The sequence below is a fragment of the Sturnus vulgaris genome, chromosome 19, assembly GCF_052056855.1.
Source record: "Sturnus vulgaris isolate bStuVul1 chromosome 19, bStuVul1.hap1, whole genome shotgun sequence".
Lineage (NCBI taxonomy): Eukaryota > Metazoa > Chordata > Aves > Passeriformes > Sturnidae > Sturnus > Sturnus vulgaris.
In genome coordinates, this window is record NC_142261.1 from 3,200,303 (window position 1) to 3,220,903 (window position 20,601).

The 20,601-nt window shown below is 51.0% G+C and overlaps 3 protein-coding genes across 10 annotated transcripts; all 3 read left to right on the forward strand.

Moving 5' to 3' along the window:
- The first annotated feature begins 3,523 nt into the window (after positions 1–3,523).
- On the forward strand, positions 3,524–13,177 carry LRRC43 (leucine rich repeat containing 43). 8 transcript variants are annotated; one of them, XR_015807651.1, is made up of 12 exons: positions 3,524–5,217; positions 5,389–5,583; positions 5,717–5,856; positions 6,404–6,642; positions 7,218–7,396; positions 7,719–7,842; positions 8,049–8,188; positions 8,310–8,399; positions 8,665–8,853; positions 9,339–9,390; positions 11,475–11,710; positions 13,114–13,177. XR_015807651.1 is itself a non-coding variant. In XM_088175970.1 (12 exons), exons 1-12 carry the CDS (start codon positions 4,798–4,800, stop codon positions 11,633–11,635), a joined length of 1,770 nt encoding a protein of 589 aa, XP_088032096.1. In that variant the 5' UTR covers positions 4,773–4,797; the 3' UTR covers positions 11,636–11,711. The 8 variants fall into 8 exon arrangements, 5 of the variants coding, with proteins under 5 accessions (XP_088032093.1, XP_088032094.1, XP_088032092.1 ...); XM_088175970.1 differs by lacking the exon at positions 13,114–13,177 and having other exon boundaries at positions 4,773–4,887; positions 4,963–5,217; positions 5,473–5,583; positions 11,475–11,711; XR_015807653.1 differs by lacking the exon at positions 11,475–11,710 and having other exon boundaries at positions 8,709–8,853.
- Positions 11,744–16,963, forward strand: LOC148221623 (uncharacterized). Its single transcript, XM_088175973.1, has 5 exons — positions 11,744–11,866; positions 13,255–13,296; positions 13,394–13,438; positions 15,218–15,782; positions 15,873–16,963. The coding sequence occupies exons 1-4, from the start codon at positions 11,858–11,860 to the stop codon at positions 15,752–15,754; spliced, it is 633 nt and encodes a 210-aa protein (XP_088032099.1). The 5' UTR covers positions 11,744–11,857; the 3' UTR covers positions 15,755–15,782; positions 15,873–16,963.
- Positions 16,964–17,890: 927 nt separating this feature from the next.
- B3GNT4 (UDP-GlcNAc:betaGal beta-1,3-N-acetylglucosaminyltransferase 4) lies at positions 17,891–20,041 on the forward strand. The gene has a single exon (XM_014875088.2). It carries the CDS (start codon positions 18,195–18,197, stop codon positions 19,311–19,313), a length of 1,119 nt encoding a protein of 372 aa, XP_014730574.1. The 5' UTR covers positions 17,891–18,194; the 3' UTR covers positions 19,314–20,041.
- The last annotated feature ends 560 nt before the right edge of the window (positions 20,042–20,601 follow it).

The following is a 20,601-nucleotide window of genomic DNA, read 5'->3' on the forward strand; positions in this document are numbered from 1 at the left end:
GTTAGCACTACTGAGGGAGCATTTCCATTTCTAAGGAGAACACTTTTGTTAAACCCTTTTGTCTCTTTATACATTTAGAAGGCGAAACCAAAGCTGTGCATAGGAGAGGAAACCACAGGGAGCAGCCCTGTAAAATCCTCTGGTTCAGCAAGGCTTAAATGGTTTGTGTCAGTCCTTGGCACTGGTGATGTTTAAGCCCTCGGGATGTGACTTTTCCTTCTGAAAAGGTCAGGCAGGTGTTGCTCCAGCCTTGGGGATAAGCACATCCTCAGGCAGAGAATTTTTTTCCAATCATTCTTCTTTTTCTATTAAAAATGAAGGCTATGAGGTTGGAATTTTGCCTTCTTCATGTGACCACTGTGTGACATGTCCACAGTTGTGTCTGAAATGGGGCCTGTTGGGGAGGAATTCTTCCCCTGGCTCCAGCAAGGAGCTTGGTCCCTCTGTTCCTCTTGGGAAACTTGAGTGCTTTTCTAGGATACCCCCTCAGACTTTTGGGGGCTGACAGTGCAGCTCAGTTGATATCAAAACCACTTTTCCTGGAGAAGTCTGAGCTGAACAGGGCCAGTGCAAAATACATTGTAAAAAAGAATTAGTAAAAAGACAGTGCAGCAATATTTGTTTTAATTAATATTTTAATTAAGTTCCAGTTTCTATCCAAAGGTGGTAACAGGAAATGAGTAAAACCATTCATGTACTAAGTAGCAAATAGATATCTTTCAGTATTAAAAGATAAGAGTTTAATAATGTTTAGTGAATAAAGAGTTTAATGAATAAATAAATATATAAACAATTGCTTAAATAGATTTATAAAAATAATATTTTATGTTGTATAAATTCATAAATAAAATTCACTAGTAGAAAGAAGTACAAAATCAGCTTGCTGACAATCAACTTTTCTTTTAAAAATAACTGCAAGATAAAAATATAAATAACATTAAAATTACTGAAATTACACTTTCTTAATTCCTTATGTATGTCAAGGTTGGTTAATTAAATTACCTTGACTCATATTAGTCCATCCTTATTATATGCTGTTGCAAATAAGACAGTATAAATAGTTTTACAATAAATACAATCAATAACTTAATACATTCATCCTTTAAATATTAAATTAAACTGGATTATATAGTTACAGAGAATAGCAAGTACATTATCAGTGTTGATCCTGGCATCAAAATGATCCCATAACCCCTGAGACATTTAACCAGCTCTCCAGCATCTTCAAGTTATTTTCTCATCCTAGCATATCAAACTGCTGCTTCAGAGTAGAGGTTTCCTGTAAATTGCATGATGTCCTCATATGTCTTTATAACCCACCAGATGTAGGTTTTTTTGTCTGCCAGGTTCATGCTCTGTACCTGGGCATACACCTGGGCCAGGTCCTGGCTCCTGCAGCTGTAGAAGGCGGTGCCTTGGCCCAGCGTGGCGTTCAGCTGGCTGAGGTTGATCCCGACCACGTCTCTGGAGCTCTTGGGACAGATGGTTTCTATGTCACCTTCCAGGGTTTTCAGATTGGTTTGGATGTGGTGCAAAGCACAGCAGCTTGCCTGGAAAGCATGACATCTGGGTATTCTGTCTGCCATGTCTCTGGCTTCGGACTGGACTGTCCGGGGCTCAGGGTGGAACGCTGCAGAGATACAGTTGTTCTGTGGGGAAGGAAGAGGAGAGAGAAACTGTTAATCCTTTGATTTCCCTTTCTCATTTGTCTACCCATTTGTGGGGTTTTTGGTTGTGGTTCAATTGTTGCATTAACACCTCCATCCCTCTGATCAGGCAGGTGTTGCAGAGTGTGCAGTTCCTCCCCCCATGCTTTGCTTGCCTTGGTTCTCAGCTTTTCTAAACCTTGGGTTCTATTCTTTGCTGTAACAGCAAAATTTACCTGTTCCAATCTGGTTTGGCCTCTGTGTGTTTTCATCTCTGCTTTTTTATTTCAAGAATGAATTCAGATGAAGGAATTAATCCTTTCTAAGGAAAGGATGGGTGAACAGGATTTTTGGCAGAAGTGCTCAAGCACTAGGGTCAGACTGAAGGGCAAAGCAATTCCCACCATGTTTCTAGTGATCTGACTAAATTCCTGCAAGAAGATGCCCAACAGGACTTAGGAGACTGAGAAGGAACACTGGAAATCAGGAAGATCCCAGCTGGCAATGAGCTGAGGCAAAGTCACCCAAGCTCTCTGCAGCTGCCCTTGGTCCAACTGCCCTGAAATAATGCAATGAACCCTTTCCTTCTTGCATGGAATACAGAGAAGAGGCTACTTTAGTTTTTAACCCAAATACTTTTTCTGGTGATCTTTCTAGTGCTTTATAATAATTTAAGAGATTTCTCCACAGACATAGGCACAGCACATGGAAAATGGTGCACTTACATAGAATTCAAACAATTCATGTGCTTTCTGTTGTATTACTACTGCGTAGGTCGGTATCTCTGTAGTGAAATGGTTCAGCCTCTGTCCTGTAGTCACTTTGCTTTCTGATGTCTCTGTCGGTGCCATGGAGCCCAAAGGAACCAGTAAACAGAAGAGGAAGATTGCAAACCTGTTGATCTCTGCATTCAGATGAAGAGAGGAAACCAAAAGGAAAGAAAGAATACAATGAGTTGTCTCGATATTCTGCATAGATTTTTTTTGCAAATCTTAATAGTTTTGTGCAACGTGATAAATTTTTAAAGCATTTAAGCATGAAATGGTTGAGCTGGAGATGAACATCAACCAGGGCAACCTTACAGCCTGTAGCAAGGGTAAATCACACCCACCTGCTCTGCACTCCATGGCGGGATGGGACAGCAGTGGCTTGGCTGGGAGCTGGCGTTGGAGCTGCTTCTGGAGCTTCTGCCTGCCTGGAGTGCTGTGGATGGGGCCAGCCAGGCTGCATTTAAGTGCTGGGGAGTCCTGCGTCAGTGGCTCCCCCACAGTATTTTTTTTTTTTTTTTTTTTTTTTGCCAGCGATAATTCGGGTTTTTTTCTTTTTTGACAGATTACATCGAAAGTTGATTCAAATGCGTCTTCACTGATTGTGATCTAAGTGCAGTTTCAAACTGACATAGAGTGTGTCCTGTGTCATTTCTTTGACTAAGAGCTTGGGATACTTGGCTTGACCATCCCATCTAAGTCCTTGGGCTCTCCAAAGTGTAGGATTTGGAACATAAACTCTTGTTTTATTTATTAAGGTGGTTGGGAGCACGATATTGCTGCCCAAAGTCATTGCTTCTCCTTCAGAGTCAGTGTGAGAGTGGGCCAATGCAGGGAAGGAAAAAGGTTTGTGTGCAAGGTAGGTCAGACCTCCAGTTCCATGTATAAATCCTTTTGCTGGATGCCTGCAAGACCCTGTTCCCAAGGGATGCTCAGGATCCCCTCTCCCCATCCCTGTCACCCATCTCTCCAACTCCCCTGAGGCTGTTTTCTGCTTCCAGTACCAAAAGCAGGGAATTCTCATACACACCAAAAGAGAACAGATGCTAAATAATGCCAAGGAAGAGATGAGTTACCATGGCCTACAGAAAGGACTGGCAGACACTTATTTTATTTGAGGATTTTATTATTATTTGGTGGGAAAATGGAGACAGAGAGAAAGAGAGATGTTTGTGTGTGGTGTTCTTTAGGGGACGTCCCTACAAAGGCAGTGGTGGGTACAGATGGCTCCTTTCAAGCATAAGGGTGATCTTGGAGCGTTTCTTGTTTGGAAGCACCAAACCTGCAGAGATGCAGTTGGTCAGTGGCCCACAGGAAGATCTGTGGAAGGTGCAAGAGCTTGTACATAAAAGATGCCATTGGGCACTGCCAGGGAATACTGGGATCTGGTCTTCCCCCAAGAGCAGGAGTATCTCTGCAGCACTGAAGGCAATGGGGTGGAGTTATTTTAATTAGTGATGCAAATAAAAGAAGCAGAATTTTTTACAGCTTTGCTTTTCCACCAAACACAATTCAACCACTGGTAATTTTCTTTCAAAGACTTTCAGAAGATTTTACTTCATTTTCTCCTAAGGACAGCACTTTATGTGGTTATTCCACTCCAGGACATGCCATTATCTCATAGCCTGTGCAAGCTGTGCACATCCTTTCCGGTCTGTACATGAGCTGTGATAAGCTGCTGAGCTGATAAGGGAGCAGGTCAGCATCCGTCCTGTAAAACCCAGCCTGAGAACTTCAGCTTTCCACCACGTAACCATCAGACACCACAGGGCACCTGCGATTCATTTGTGAAGTTCTGCTGACACATGCTGCTCTGTCAGCTCTCTAAAATGGAATTTGTGGCCATTGTCTCAACACCTATCGCTGGAAAAAGGAAATTTGTGTGTGGAGACCTGATGCTGACCTGAGACACAGCTGTGGCTTTTGTTCCTGGAGTTCACCTATTTTTTCCAAGTGTGGGAGCTGGTATTTTCAGTCGTGAGCCTGTTTTCTGATGGCCTTACATGGCTGTGTGGCAGTGCACCCCATGTAAAGTGGAGAACTGGGCTTTCAGAGCAGACTGCTTCTTCCCTGAAACCCGAGTGACACTCAGGACACAGATAAGGGAAATGGCAAATTCCATGCCACGGGTCCCCAGCCACAGGAGAACGCTGATGCTGTACCCTCAGTGCAGCATGAGGCCACCTGCTTTTCCCTGGTGGAGAGCAGCCCCCAGAACCCATTGGGAACCAGAAAACCAGGGATTTATTCCCAGCTGGGCCAGCTTGGTGCTATTCCAGACCTGCTCCACCCTCTGCTTGGAGAGTTTGGTTCCATGGCACCATCTCCTAGCAACAGAAACACAAACCACTAAGCCAGGGGCTTCCCTGCCAGGCTGGGGCTGGATGGCAGCACCCCGCAGCGTCTCGGCTGCTTTTCAGGAGTACCTGCAGCACCTGGGGCTGCAGGACTTCCCCTGTGGCCTCGGCAGCTGGGTAAGAATCTGGAGGGGCACAGCCATGGGACATGGCACAGGGCTGCCACTGCCTCTCCTCTCTCCCTGTCTGCAGAACAAATCCCGCCTCCATGCCCGCAGGAGGCCCCGGGCAGAGCCAGCAGGGCTGGAGGAGGCTGTGCCACCGGGAGAGGAGAGCCCCGAGGCGCTGCTGGAGCTGCTGAGGGATCAGCACAGCCCCTGGGCACTGCCCCCCAACTGCAGCCCCCAGCACCGGCTCCTACGGGAAGTGGCCGTGCTGGCACCCGAGCTCCTTCGTGGCTCCAGAATCTTCCAGCTTGTCAAGTCCCTGCGGATACTCGACAAGGGGGTAAGTGCAGCTGCTGGTGCCCATAAAGCTGTAGGCCAGGAAACTGTGTTGGAGGAAAACATCTTGGGAAAAGGACACCTTCCCATCCCAGGGTCTTCCCAGGTGCTGCAGCTTGAGTAGAGCTTCTCCCCAGAGCCTCCCCAGGTTGTTGTGCTAATCCGTGTCACACAGATGTCACACAGATCAACACGTGTCCATGTCACCCTGCCCACGACGTGCCTCAGGGACAAGTTGGCCAAACCCAGCTCTTTGCAGGTGGAGGAGGTGGATAAGGGTCTGCTGCGGTTCCAGCAGCTGGAGGAGCTCATCCTCAGTGCCAACCACATCAGCAGAGTAACCTCAGCCCACCTGCCCCGGACTCTGAAGGTGAGCAGGAAGGGTCTTATGCAGGATGGGACAGGAATTCCCATGTGGGAGCACAGTGGAAGCCAAACAGCTCGAGAGGGTGTCAGGAACAGCTCGTTTCCAAGGTGTTTGTTGTTCCTTCTGTCCGGGACAGGTCCTGGAGCTCTGCTGCAATGCTGTGGGTGATCTGCAGGACCTGTGTGCTCGGCCACCCCCGAAACTCCAGCACTTGGGGCTGGGCTACAACCGGCTCTGTGGCCCTTCCCAGGAAAAGCACCTCACCATGGATTTCTGGTAATGCCACAAGCTGAACGTGGGCTCCTGGAAGGGAAACAAGCAGATATGAAGAGGTGACCTCAAGCCATGGAGGTGGCCCTTTTTGGGAAAATTCAGAATGGTTGTTTCTTTGCTCTGTGTCTACTCTCTGTGCAGAGCAATCTGTCTCATGCCTAGAGGTTGTCTTGGTCCTTAGCAAGGTGTGGAATAGGGAGATGACCAGGGGAGCTGCCCTGACACTCTGCCCACCACAGTTCCATTTCCCTGGGCAGTTTAATTTTTCCATGTCCTTCCCAAAGCCACTGCTGGAAGTCTGTAAGGATCTGAAGTGTAAACTGCATCACCAAATGGTGCAGTGGGGTCAATGTTTTTGTGTTGTGGGGCAGACTGGCAATGGATTGTATGACAGGAATTTGGAACTGGCCTCCAGATTTGATTCCTCAGTTCAACCCAGTTTGTTCTGGGAAAATATGATTTTTGTTTCTGTTTTTGTCCCAGGGCTGTAGCTTTCTGTCCTCAAATGGGTGCTGGCTGCCTTACCTCCTTCCCTGGGTTCTCTCCTTAGGCCAAACCTTGTCTCCCTTGATCTGAGCTTTAACAGCCTCACGGACCTGCCAGGGTTGGTGTCCCAACTGTCCACCCTGCAGAACCTCCACATCCTGCTGCTCCAAGGCAACCCACTGGCTCTCACCCCCACTTACAGAGGCTTCCTTGTGGACAGCCTGCCCAAACTGTTCATCCTCGATGACATCCACATATGGCCTGAAGAGAGGCAGCAGTTCCATGGTCTGGCAAGGCAGCCAGGTGAGCCCAGGCCTTTGAGCCTGCCCGTGCTGATCCTGTGATCCAGGAGTGGAGTTTGCATTGTGGTTGAGCTCTGTAATTACAGTCGAGGCAGTTTCAGCCTTAGGCCCAAGAACAACCAATCCCAGTCCCAGCACTGGTTTAAGGCCATGTGTTTCCCTCCCAAGCTGTGGCAAGAGGAACATTGTACAGGGGAAGGTGCTCACATGGAGCTGCACTGTCTGCACACAGCAGTGCCACCTCTGTGCCACGTCCCTGACTGGGATGACAGCAGGAGGCTGGGGACACCCGGGATGGGAAACCTCTCTTGATGGCCCCTACTCAATGAGTTTATGTGCTGAATGTGCTTTTTGGAGACCCAAATGTTGAAGGAGCAGAGCAGCCAAGCCAAGAGGTGTTTGTGTGGCTTTGGAGTGACCCCACGTGGCACTGGTTTGTCACAGCATTTGCACAGGCTGGCACCGAGGGATGCCAGCAGGTGGGACATGGGACCTGGAGGTTTCTGCTTGCTCTGTTCCTTCCTCTCTCTGGAAGGGAGGCGCTGCAGCTTCATGGCAAGATTGCCTTCCTTTCAGAGCTGATCAGGAGTGAAGCACGAGTGGTTGTGAGCATTGGGGAGTTGAAGGGACTCCCTAATCCCGAAGCTTTTCAGCTGCTGGAGGTTGGCTCCGAGGGACCAGTGATCACCTACAGCTACTGTGTGACCTACGAGTTTGCAGAGGGAGACGAGCTCGAGGACAGGGGCAGCCCTGAGGTTGGTGCTTGATTGTGCTCCTGGAAACAAGCAGCATGGCAGGTCACAGCAGGAGGAACTCCAGGCTATGGGCTGATGGGGCTGGCGTGGGCAGCAGCAGTGCTGGGGACAGAATTCCCATGTGGCTGCATCCAGCAGGACAAGCCCCAGCTGCCCACGTTCCACATCCCTCTCAGGGAGCCCAGAGCTCTGCACGTGGGACTGCAATCACAGCCCCCTCCTGCTGACTGTGGCAGACCCTTTCCTTGGCACTGAAGTCCCTTCTTCCCATGAGGGTGGGCTGGGGAATAGGATTTTGGAGGCAGATCCATCTCTGTTCCAGGGAACAAAAATCCACCAGAGTCCCACAGTGGCCACGCTGAATGTGGACAGCTCTGCTCAGGACACAGGAGAAACAAAGAGCCATCAGGAGCCTGCAGCCACAGAGGAGCCCAGGGCCCACTCTGGTAAATGAGGAATCTCATGATCTTGTGTCCCATCTCTCAGGGCAGGTTTGTAGCTCTTTGTGTGATGTGGTGGCATCGGGATGTCCCTCACACTGCCAGCTGGGCTGCTCCTGGGACTGATGGACCTGGCACCAGCCATGTCCTGGGGGTCCTTCTGTTCTGGGGAAAGAGAGGTCTCCTCTGAACTCTTTTGTGTCCCTACACAGCAAAGGTGTTTGCCACCCCTGGACAGCCCTGGGCAGACACCATTGACTGCAGCTACAGGAAGGAACACATTGCCAAGGACTTGGTGAGGCTGAAATCCTACCTGGAGGCTGGAGCGATTGTCTCGGTTGTGGAGGAGAAGGTGAGAGTGTGGCCGAGCTGGATGAAGGGGGAAGAGCTGCTGGGAGGCCCAGGCATCACATTCCCCCTGGGAGGCAGGCTGGGATGGCAGTGACCCTGAGCCAGCTCCTCTCTCCTGGCAGGTGCTTTCCTGGCCTGTGGATGCTGATGCAGAAGAAAACGCTGTCACAAATAAAAAGGAGGGGCAGGAGCTGAAGAAGAACGGTGCAAAGGTAGGGTGCTGGGAAAGAACAATGACCAAATTATATCTGAGTTGCAAAAACAGTGATGGGAGAACAAGGACCCTTCTCCTGAGTCAGTTTGGTGTGTCAGAGAGAAAGACCTCTCCCAAAGTCTCCCCTTTCTGTGGGGGGAAGGCAGCAGCTGTTGACACACACCTTGGCCAGGATGCAGTGGTGGGCAAGGGGCTGGGTTGGGGTTACTTCTCTCAGATAAAGGGACTCCAGCCTTCTGCTGAGACCTGTCCCCATGTCTGAGGACAAGCAGAAAAAGAAGAAGCAGCAGCCATGTGAATTTCGCAGCGACCCTCCCATTCGGAGCACCCTGGGCACCATGAGGGTGACCTTGGAGACCCTGCTGGCCACCGAGGACCTGGTGGCAACTGTGTGTGACTTTGGGATCCTGATCCCTGAGAAACCACCAGAACCATCACTTCTGGAGGAGAAGGTAAGGAGCATGTCCCAGGACAGGGTTGCAGGCTGGGGTTCAGAAATGCCCTCTCTGATCTGGGTGTCCATCTGTCCATCCCTCAGTTCTTCTCTCCCCAAAATGGGGCTGAAATAGCCCTGCCTAACCAGCATCTATCGCTGCTGGTGTGGTTATTTAAGGCTGATATTAGCAAGCAGTACTGCTACTTTTTCTGGGCCTAGGAGAATACATGAGTTTATTTTTCCATTCCAGAATGTGTAAGCAGCCACTCATGCTTCCTCTGGTGCTCTCTCAGCATGGCAGCACGTACCAGCTGTACCAACTTTCTGTTTCCTGGATTCTCTTCTTGAGCAGCCACTCTGCTTTGCTCCTGCTCCCTCTCCCCTCTTTCCTCTGCCCCTGAAATCCCAGTGACAGCACCCAGATGATGACAGCTGTCACAAGACTGAATGAGGGCAGTGAATTTCAACACAGCCTAACTGTGGAACCATCTCTCTCCACAGGAGGTAAAAAAAGGCAAAGACAAGAACAAAAAGCCCAAAGCAGAGAAAGAAGGTGAGGCCAGCCAGAAAACCTCCCAAAGGTGACAGAGGCTGGAGCTGGCAGGGCAGAGGGTGGGGTGTGTGAGAGAGCAAACAGGAGCAGGGCCCAGCCATTCTGCCAGCTCCAGGAGCAGGGACTTACTCACATCCTGAGCCGTGAATACAGACATTGACTGCAGGGCTCTCAGGACAGACACAGCCTGGACTCTCCATGAGCTGGTGTCTGCACAAGCACCGAGGGTGGGCTGTGAGACACACACCTACAGCACCCTGTGCCAGGGGAGAAGGGCAAAGCAGATTTTTGGGAGAGAAAAGTGCTGCCCACTGTGCTGGCTGCCAAGTGTGGGCGGTGGCGTGGGCGGGCAGCTGGGAGAGGGCTGCCTGGGATGCACAAATGAGCTCCTCATCCACTGCCAGCTCGCATCTCCAAGCGCTTTGTAGAGGGGATTATTGTTCTCTCTGGTTTGGAGATGAGATGCACAGAGAGCCCCAGGTGCCCCAGCCAGCCCATGGCAGGGCTGGGAACAGATCCCAGTCTGCTGTCACCCATGAAGAGACCACCCCGACCCCACCGGGTATGTCCCCTGCTTCCCAACGCGGAGCTCAGAGCTGCTCAGACAGCAGCGTTGCTTAATCTGCCAGAGGCAAACCTCACCCTGCCTCTTGCAGGTTATTTTTTCCAGCAATCTTGTTTTTGACTGCAAAAATAGCAGTGCCGACATATCGGAAGGGGAGGAAGAGATGCAAGAGTGGGAGGAAGTGGGAAGGGGTGGCCAAGCAATGCTGAAAAGCTGCTCGTGGGTCAAGGAGAGCATGGAGAGGGCCAGAGCTCAGAGCTACCAAAGGAGATTTGTTTTCCTGCTCTGGCATCAGATTTAAGAGTGCAGTTAACCCACAGAGCTCCAGGCTCCTTTCCTGTGCCCTGTCACCCACAGCAAGGTCCCCATCTTTGGGGACGCTCTCAGAGCTCTGCAGTCCTGGGCTGTGTCTGCATTGAGAGAAGCCTGTGGCCTCCCCCAGCGATCTGAAAAGAATTCCTGGAATTGCTGTCCCCCACAAGAAGATGTGTATTTGCGATGTACACTCAGCCTGTTGCTGAAGCAGGCAGCTGCTGTCAAACAGCTCAGCTTCAGCAGTGGCTGTTTCTTTGTTCCTTCCCTCCCTGGTATGTGGTCAGTGCGTGCAGGAGGTTTCTCTTCAGCTTGAATGAGGGTAGAAACGCTGTTGTGTGCACAGAAGTGCTGCTGCTGCAGGAAACCCACGGCTATTAGAGATTTGTGCTTAATTTGGTGTCCCCGTGTGCCTGTGCAGGTGGGGGCTCGCTTGGCTGCACTGTGAGGCCACTGAGTGCGTATTTCAAAGTGTCAGTGCAAAATTCACAGTGCCTAAAAATGAGCTGCTCCACAGCTCGCTACACACGCTGTCCCACGGCTGTGACTCACCAGGACACCCCAGTCGTGGCTTTTGGGGGGGCTGCTCGAGCCCTGCCGATCTCAGTGTCTGCACATCCTGCCTGTCCCCTGAGTCACCAGCTGCTCCGGGGCTGTTTGACACTCGCTCATCACCTGGGGACCACGCACCTTTGGAGATGGGACAGTGGCCGTGCCCCGGGGGACAGGGGGTGGCTCCCAGCTCTGTGTCCAGCGGGGTTGTGCAGGGACCGGCACTCACAGCCGGGAGCTGAGGCTGATTTGCATCCCTCAGTCAGCGAATGCACACAAATAAGAAGCCTTTTCAGAGGAATTGGGATCACTTCCAGGCGGCTCAAAGAGGAAAGGCAGCAGGCTTTTGTCACAAGTGAACCATTTGCCCAGACACTGAAGGATGTCTTTGGAAGTAGTCTCACGTAGGTCTCATTTACCCCACACTTGATTTTCCAGGATCCTTGAAATAATTTATTTCTGCATTTTTATGTTGCCCTAGGGCAGTTTCACAACAAAAAGCAAGGCTGCACCCAGGTCAATTGCCAGTCTAAAGATACATTTTGGGCCTATCATACAAAGTCATATTCAAATAGATTTCCCTCGAGGCCCTTGCTGCTGCTTTTAAGGATGATTTACTCCCTCAAGACAGTGATAAATGTACTTCTTACCCCAGGAAAAGGAAGAAACAAAGACACTGCTGAAGTGGAGGAGGATCAAGAGCTCCAGCCGGTGCCGCTGACGGTTCAATTCCAGATGCAGCTGCTTCGGTGGCCCTTGGCAGCCAGCACCCAGAGCCAGGACACCCTGGCTATGGCACTGGGGAACACACAGTGATGTGCCCATAGCAGAAGCATGAGTGGAAATAAACCACACGGGAATGCTGCGTGGAGCCTGGTTCAGCTGATACATGTATTCATGCTTCTTCAGATATTCTAGAAAACCAAGGGAGGAAAAAGTCTGATCCTTAAAATAGGCTATGCAATACCTAAAAGGACACTGCAGGTTTTCAAATAGATATTGTAAAAGAAGAAAGACTGTCCCAGTGGTTAGAGAATTATGAAGAAAGTGAGTCATCTGGGTTCATTTGCTTGTTCTCACACAGACCAGGGCCCAGTCTTGCCTTCTTCATTTTTATTGGGAAAAAACCCCATATTGATGGTTCTCTCCTGCCCCAGGTCAGGCTGAGGAGGTGGCTGTGTAAGACCCTTGAAGAGCAGTGAGCTGTTTGTATGGGATTTATCCAGTCCCTGTGCATCTTTATAATTCACAGGTCTTTTGGCCCATCAGGCTCTAGAAAGTGGTGATTTCTCTTCCAAAGTGGACCAACTTGACTTCTCAGAAGCCAAATAGCCCACTGAAAGTGCCCAGTTTGCCCACAGAATCTGCCCATAACTTTGTTTCTTTGGCTATCTGGCAGAAATCCAAGGGGCAGGAAACCAAACATCTCCATCAAATATGTATTTGATAGAAGTGATAGCTGTACTGACACTGTCAGTGTGTTCATGTTCTGGGACAGTCATGCTTTCAGCAGCAAAGCAGGGCTATGTCCATGGACAGCCTGACACAAAAAAGCAGCTGTTCAAAGCCAGAGGTTCCCCCATGGGCTGACCCTTTCCTATTCCCATCCTCAAATGCCCAGAGCTCAGCCCTGAGGCTTTGGCACCACAGTAGATAACAAAACAGAAACCCTGGCATCATTCTTAGCATCTCTGATCTCTGCATTCCTCGCCTGGTGCCAACGCCATTGAACCTTTGACCCAGGAGCTCAGACAGGCATCAGAATCTCATCTTTCTTTAGAAGCATCTGGTCTGATGTCTTTTAAGGTCTTGTTCTGAGCTGTATCGACACCGCGAGGATCCATTACAGTGGATTAGGACTTGGATGCAAAGACAGGGAGAGGATTCTGACCAGAGGATTCTCAGGCATCCATCGTTGTGGTTCTCGGAATAAATCATTCTACTAGCATCTTCTTCCAGCCTTGTCAGCTCGCCTTCAGTCTCAGCTCAGTCATCTCATTTTGCATTCTCTCAGTCCTTGTGGTCATTCTTCCAGCCTAGAGTCTTTTCCTCCCTGTGTCACCTCCTTGTTTGTCATGCCCTGTGTCACGGGTGCCTGCATGTATTTGGCCTGGAGCTGCCCTGCCCTGCTGCATAGTCTGGGTGTAGGTGTGATAGGACAAGTCCCGGGGACTTGAAATTTGTAATATGGGGTGTTGTTGGGACTCTAGATGATGTCTGTGGATTGACCCAAGATGTCTGGAGCTCTTAAGATATCTTGCAGTGCTCTGACTTTTGTCCTAACTTCCCTTCAGATGCAGATGGATCAAATACATGGCAGAGCGCCCCATCCTGGGTGAGGGGGTTCCCCTGAGAAGGTCGGTCAATGTTTGTCTTTGCAGGGGAAGTGTAAATAGTGACTGTGTTACAGCGCTGTTCTTTGTCTTTATTTTCAGGAAATAAAGCTGGATATCAGCAGTCAAGGTGAAGTGGGCAAGGTGAGCTGTGACCTGTGGACTAAAGCAGTTGTTTTTGCTCAGTTCTCAATTTCTTGTGCAACTCTAAGCATCCACTGTTTTTTTTTTTTTATTTTAGGTGGTCCACTTGCAAGATTTCCCAGCCCAGGATGCCAGAGGCCAGGTGGGTGCCAGCTTAAGATATTCATTTAGGAGGATTTTTTGAAGGATTGGGATTCTCCTTTTTGCCATCCCTTGCCTGTCCACAAAGCAGCCACCCTGCGAGCCAGCGCCCTGGCAGTACTGCAAGGAGAGTGCAACGAGTGTGGAAGGACTGTTCAAGGAGTGTGCAAGATGTTTGTAAGGGATGTGCAATGAGTGTGACTAAGTGTGCATGGAGTGTGTGAGTTGTGTTCAAGGAGGGTGCAATAAGTGTGCAAGAAGTGTGTAAAGAGTAGGCAAGGTCTGTGCAACGAGTGTGATTGATTGCTCAGTGCTCAATTGCTAATGCCTGTTGATTGATTGCTCAGCGATCAACTGCTAATGCCTGTCGATCGATTCGATCGGCGATCGATTGCTAATGCCTGCCGATCGATTCGATCGGCGATCGATTGCCAATGCCTGCCGAGCGATTAGATCGGGGATCGATTGCTAATGCCTGTCGATCGATTAGATCGGGGATCGATTGCTAATGCCTGCCGATCGATTAGATCGGGGATCGACCGCTAATGCCTGCCGATCGATTAGATCGGGGATCGACTGCTAATGCCTGCCGATCGATTAGATCGGGGATCGACTGCTAATGCCTGTCGATCAATTAGATCGGGGATCGACTGCTAATGCCTGCCGATCGATTAGATCGGGGTTCGACTGCTAATGCCTGCCGATCGATTGCTAATGACTGCCGATCGATTCGATCGGCGATCGATTGCTAATGACTGCCGATCGATTGCCAATGCCTGCCGATCGATTAGATCGGGGATCGATTGCCAATGCCTGCCGATCGATTAGATCGGGGATCGATTGCTAATGCCTGTCGATCGATTAGATCGGCGATCGATTGCTAATGCCTGCCGACCGATTAGATCGGGGATCGATTGCCAATGCCTGCCGATCGATTAGATCGGGGATCGATTGCTAATGCCTGGCGATCGATTGCTAATGTCTGGCGATCGATTAGATCGGGGATCGACTGCTAATGCCTGCCAATCGATTAGATCGGCGATCGATTGCTAATGCCTGCCGATCGAATCGATCGGCGATCGATTAGATCGGGGATCGATTGCTAATGCCTGTCGATCGAGTAGATCGGGGATCGATTGCTAATGCCTGTCGATCGATTAGATCGGCGATCGATTGCTAATGCCTGGCGATCGATTAGATCGGGGATCGATTGCTAACGCCTGGCGATCGATTAGATCGGGGATCGACTGCTAATGCCTGTCAATCGATTCGATCGGCGATCGATTGCTAATGCCTGTCGATCGATCGGCTCGGCGATCGATTGCTACTGCCTGCCGGTCGATTGGCTCGGCGATCGATTGCTAATGCCTGCCGATCGATTACTCATGCACACTCGTTTCACACTCGTTGCACACCCATTTGCACACTCGTTGCACACTCGTTTCACACTCATTTGCACACTCGTTGCACACTCGTTTCACACTCGTTTGCACACTCCTTGCACACTCCAGCGCAGAGCAGCTCCTGACTCCCAGTTCCCCGTGCCCGCCCACCCGTGGGGCTCCCGCCCGCCTCTCCCTGTGGAACGAGCGGGGCTGGAGCACCGCGGGCGGGAGGAGCCGCTCGGCCGGGGCGGGGCACGGTTCCACTCAGGCTGCTTCTCCAACACCTGAGGGTGAGATGCTCCCCCTGCCCCTGCTTTGCAACTCAAAAAAAGCTCTGCAATGGTAAAACCTCTTTTTTAAAAAATTCAGCTGAGCATTTTTCTCTTTACTTCCAGATCACAGGATATATTGAGGATATATTGGGGTTGAGAGGGATCCTAAAACCTGACTCTCAGGTAAATAGGACATTTCCTGCAGGTGAGTATTGCCAGGCCAAAATGATGGCAGCTGCTGAAGCTGGGGCTGCTTTTGAGGCCCAGAGCTGCACAGAGGCCTCAGTGTCTCCCGCTCGCTGCCAGCAGCGTTCCTTGGTGTTTCTGTGTGTCTCAGCTGGCTGGGAACGTGGGGCAGGGGAAGGCCAGGAGCCCCCAAAAGGCAACCAGCACCTCTTGTCCTTGGGCTCTGCAGGGGAGGGCTGTGCCTGCAGTGTCCCGCCTGTGCCGAGCACACATCCCGGGGATGGGCACGGACACGGCTCAAGGGCTGCCCGCAGCTCCTGGGCCAGGGGCTGCTCTGAACAGGCACCCAGAGATGCTTCAGCCCGGACAGAGGCCACTGACAGCCCAAAAGCCCCCCAAGAACAGCTGGCATTTCCTGGGGATGGCAGCACGGGCCGCCTGCAGAGGAGCTCAAACAGCAATTCCCGGTTCTGACCTCCCAGAGCTCCCACGCAGCTGCCAGGTATGTCCCGGCCTCCCCGAATCCCTTCCCTTCCAGCCTAAGGCCATCATCCAGCAGCAGCCTTAAAGCCAAGGCACTCTTCTCTCACAGACATTAAATCCCAACCAACAGCCCGCAGAGATGCCTTAAAATCAAAGGTTTGGGTGGGATGAAGTTCTGTTTGGATGAAGGTGGGAGTTTTTCAGGGAGCCAGCTGGAAGTGCAGAAGGGATGGAAAGCTTTTGCAGGTGGGTCCCACTGGAGATGCGCTGAAGGCAGGGATGTCCTTCCCTTTCCTGAGGGAAAAGAACTTGCATAAGTCACTGCTGAGGCTCTGGAAAGAACCGAAATTCTGCAGGGAGAGAGAGATTTTCTCATGGGCCCAGGGACTGCCTCGGCATGGGCCAGGAGAGCCTCCGGCCCCTGCCTTCTCCTGCTTGAAAATATCACCTGGAGCCCGAGCTCGGGGGGGTGAAATCAGCTGAAATCCAGGTAACTCTGTCAAGTGCCCCCCAGGGACATCGGGGTCTGGGGGATGAGGGTTTGAAACAGCAAATTCTTTGGAATATACACCTGTCCCCGTTCCTGGGGCTTCCTTGGAAGCTCTGCTGCTTCCTGCCACAGCTGGCATTCAAGTGGCAGCTCTGCATGGGAATAATGGGAATATCCCCACTCCATGAGGTGCTGTGAGGTTATGGCAGTGGGAATTGAGCAGGGAATTCGGGGCTATGGGATAATTCATGGGAGCTAGCAAAGCTGACAGCGAGCCCCAAATCTGGGCACAGCACAGAGAACAATCTTTGTGCTGCCCTGTCAGCTCAAGCCCCTGGGCTGGGAAGTGTTGGGAGTCAAATGTATGGAATTACACAAATCACAGCAACTGGCATCACCCAGAGGGACAATCCAAGTCCCAAACAATTCCTCCACAATCCACTCTAGGGAAAACCACCCTGTGCCTACCAGGATCTTTGATTCTGCTTTTCCTAACAGCTCCTGGGCAGTGTCAGGGCCACCATGAGGCCTTTAAAATCCAGATAAACCCCAAATCCCACACAGTGATTAATCCAAATCAAGAACCGAATTGTTGTCATCAAAAGCTCAAAACTCATTAAGAATTCTATGACAACAATGTAATTGATTCCCAGGAACCTCATTAATGCTCTCGGTTTCATTTTCTGTATTTTTACTCCCTCATTTGGCAGCTTGTAAAACTTATCCTGGAATTCAGAGGTCAAGCAGGATCGACTTTGGATTGACCTTCACCTCTGTTCCCACTTTGTGCAAACACAACTCGTGCCCAGGTGGGTGAACTCATCACCTCAGCTTTTCACTCCAGAGTATCCCCTCCTTATTTCCCTGTAGATGAACTCAGATCCACTCCTCACCTCCACTGGTCATCCAAGCGTCCATTCTGTTCCCCACAGGCCCTGGTGGCCCCAGGGAGCTCCCTTGGCCTTTCTCCTGCCCCTCTGCAGCCCGAGGTCGCTACACAAACAGTTCTTGTGTCCCCTCTAAATGACCCCGGGTTTTCAGCTAAATGAATGGCATGACCCGTGCCCACTGCTCATGATTCACCCAACCAAAATCAAGAGCAAATGTTGCTTGGGCTTTAAGAACTTGAAATAACTCTGAAGCAAAAGAAATCACCTTTTTCTTCTGGTTTTTATTTTTATTTTTTCATTTAAGATGCTGGACTTGCCTTTGTGGATGTGTGCTGAGCTCCCGCTGCAGGGGACTGTCAGGCTTGAATGGCTGTGAGTTCCTGTTCTTCTCAGTAGGGAATCCGAAATTATTATTAGATCACAGAAATATTTTCTGAAACCTTTCCCCTTTCCTGCTACATCTTCTCTTTGTGCCTTTGAATTTACAGCTGTTCCCTGATGTCATTTCCCCTGCCTGACTTCTGTGCAGCTCCTAGCTTGGAAAAACTGGGAAAACTTAGGGGGTACAGAGGTGGAATTTTTAGCTGAACCGCCAGAGCTGGGAGAGATGCCCGGGGCTCCTGGCGCTCTGTGGCCGGTGCTGTAGCGGGCGGGGGGTGGAGGGTGGCTATGTGGGATGGGTGTGCCGTGCCGGGACGCGCTGCCCCGGTGCCGGTGCCAGCCCCCCGCATCCGTGGGCAGGGCTGCGGGGCGGGGCGGGGGCGGGGGCAGCTGCCGGGGGAGCGCGGAGGGAACGGCAGCTCCCGGAGAATCGCGGAGGAGGCTCCTCCGCAGAGCAAGGCGGAGGTTTTGCCGTGCGAGGTCACCGTGGAGTGGCGGCTCCAGCCCGGTGTGCGTGCCCCGGCGGGACCGGGGGCTCTGGACCGGCAGCACCGGGTCGTGGTGAGAACCGGGGGGAAGCACCGAGACACGTCCCAGTCCCAGGTCAGGTAGGACGGAGCGGCTCGTCTTCATCTGCCCGCCTGGGGCTGGTCCTGCTCCGGATGCTGCCATGTATCCCAGGATTAAAAACCTCGCGCTTTACACCTTCTCCATCACGCTGCTGGCCTGGGTGTTTTACATGAAGAAGGAGGCGAAGTTCGCAGCATCGTCAGCAGAGCAGAAAGTGGATGTGGTGGGTGACAGACTGCAGCCTCGTGTTCTGGACAGAGCTGAGCTCAGCAAGTGTTTGCCAAACTTGACCTTTGCCAATTCTTCTCTCTCCCTCCCCGAGCCTCACCGCATCTTCTTAACCTACAAGCACTGCAGGAACTTCTCGGTCCTGCTGAAGCCTTCCAGGTGTAGCAAGGAGATGTTCCTCCTGCTGGCCATCAAGTCTTCCCCCATCAACGTGGACCGGCGTGTGGCCATCAGGAACACGTGGGGAAAGGAGGTTTCCATCGGGGGCAGGCACATCAGGCTGGTGTTCCTCCTGGGGCGCTCCGAGGCCAAAATCCAGCTGCAGCCCCTGCACCAGCTGCTGGCTTATGAGAGCCAGGAGTTTGATGACATCTTGCAGTGGGATTTTGTTGACAACTTCTTCAACCTGACCCTGAAGGAGCTGCATTTCCTGCGCTGGTTCACGGAGGATTGCCTGCACGCCCGGTTCGTGCTGAAGGGCGATGATGATGTGTTTGTCAACACTTACAACATCGTTGAGTTCCTCCGGGAGCTGGACCCTGAACAGGATCTCTTTGTTGGGGACGTGATCGCCAACGCCCGGCCCATCAGGAACACCAAGGTCAAATATTTTATTCCAGAGCCCATGTATGGAGCCACCTTCTATCCTCTCTATGCAGGAGGAGGGGGATATGTGATGTCCAGAGAGACAGTGCGCCGCCTCCAGAGCACCGCAGAGGGCATGGAGCTCTTCCCCATAGATGATGTGTTTGTGGGCATGTGCCTGGCAAAGATGTCACTGACACCAAAGAACCACGCTGGCTTTAAGACTTTTGGGATCCAGAGACCTTTCAATCCTTTTGATCCGTGCTTGTACAAAGAGCTGATGGTTGTGCACAGACTGAACCCGACGGAGATGTGGATCATGTGGACGCTGGTGAAGGATGACAGCATTAGGTGTGCGGTGTCAGTGACACACAGCTACAGCAGGGGCTGGAAAAGGAGCTACTGATGAGCCCAGTGCGAGTGTGGCTGGTGACAGGGTACTTGAACTAAAAGTCAGGTTGTGGTAGAAACGTGTCCATTACTAACAGACTGCACTGGAGCTGTTGTAGTTTGGTTTGCAGTGAGTCTTTTTCTGTCAGGAGTCACTTGAAGCAGTTGAATTGTCACAGGGTGGCTGGTGGCTTCCTGACACACAGCACAGGGGACTCTGCTCCCTCCAACCGGACTGTGCCAGGGGAAGGAAGTCACAAATGCCACCTGCACTGGTGTCTGACTGCCTGCCACAGTCAGTCTCATATGAGGAAGCCAGTGATGAGTAACGAGTGACAGAGCATTTGAAATTTACTTGAAGGCACGGAAGAAAGGCCAGTACATCCTGCTGGGTCTGCTGTCCCAGGGCAGCAACCCCACAGCTCCTACCAGTCAGCAGGAGAAAGGGAGTGGAGTGGGGAAGGAAAAGCTTCAAAAATATATGGCTTTAACACAGCAGTGATGATGATCTGAGGGACTGGGCTCTGCTTCCGGCCCTTTGGCTTTTACAGAAACTCACGACAGGTTTACATGCACTGGAAACTTTAGCACAAACACTTTCTCACCTGGTTTGAGAGGAGCCATGTGTCTTGAATAATCACAGTGATAGGAAGAGTGGCTGTAGCTTCCCATGTTATGTGGGAGGTGTTTGGTTCGTTCTTGTTGTTGTAATGTTGTGTATAAATAAAATAGTTTTGAAAAGTATTTACGTGGGAATATTCTTAGCTCTCCTGAAAGCTAAGAGCCCTAAAAGCCAGGGAAGGCTGATAGCTGGTGCTGGGTATTTGCATTAAAGAGAATAATGTTAAGTGGAAATGGATACTTGCCTCTTCCTTTTCTGTGAGCTCTTCTCTGCCCTGTCCGGACAAGATGCATTGGCACAAAAGTGATTAATCTGAATGTGCTGGAGTTGCTAATTTGAGAAATGATCAAATATAGAACTAAGTTTTGGTGGTACTTTTGTGAAGCTTATCAGTGTCTTGCTGCTAGAGCAGGAGCTGTGGATGATCAGGAAGCAGCCTGGAAGCCTTAGGGGAAAAAACAAATGAGTAAAGAGGAAGTGTGTGATTAGAGAAAGCAGAGCCTTTTGTGCTGTTGTAATTGCTGTCTCTAGTGCCAGCTGCTCAGCATTCATCCCCCACCAGATGGGAGCTGGAGCTTTCAGAAATGCCCGGGAGGTTCTTGCTTGTCCTATAGACAGGGACACCCTGAGAGCAGAGGGGTGGGAGCTGTCAGAGGGATGTTGAGGGACTGCAGGTAGGATG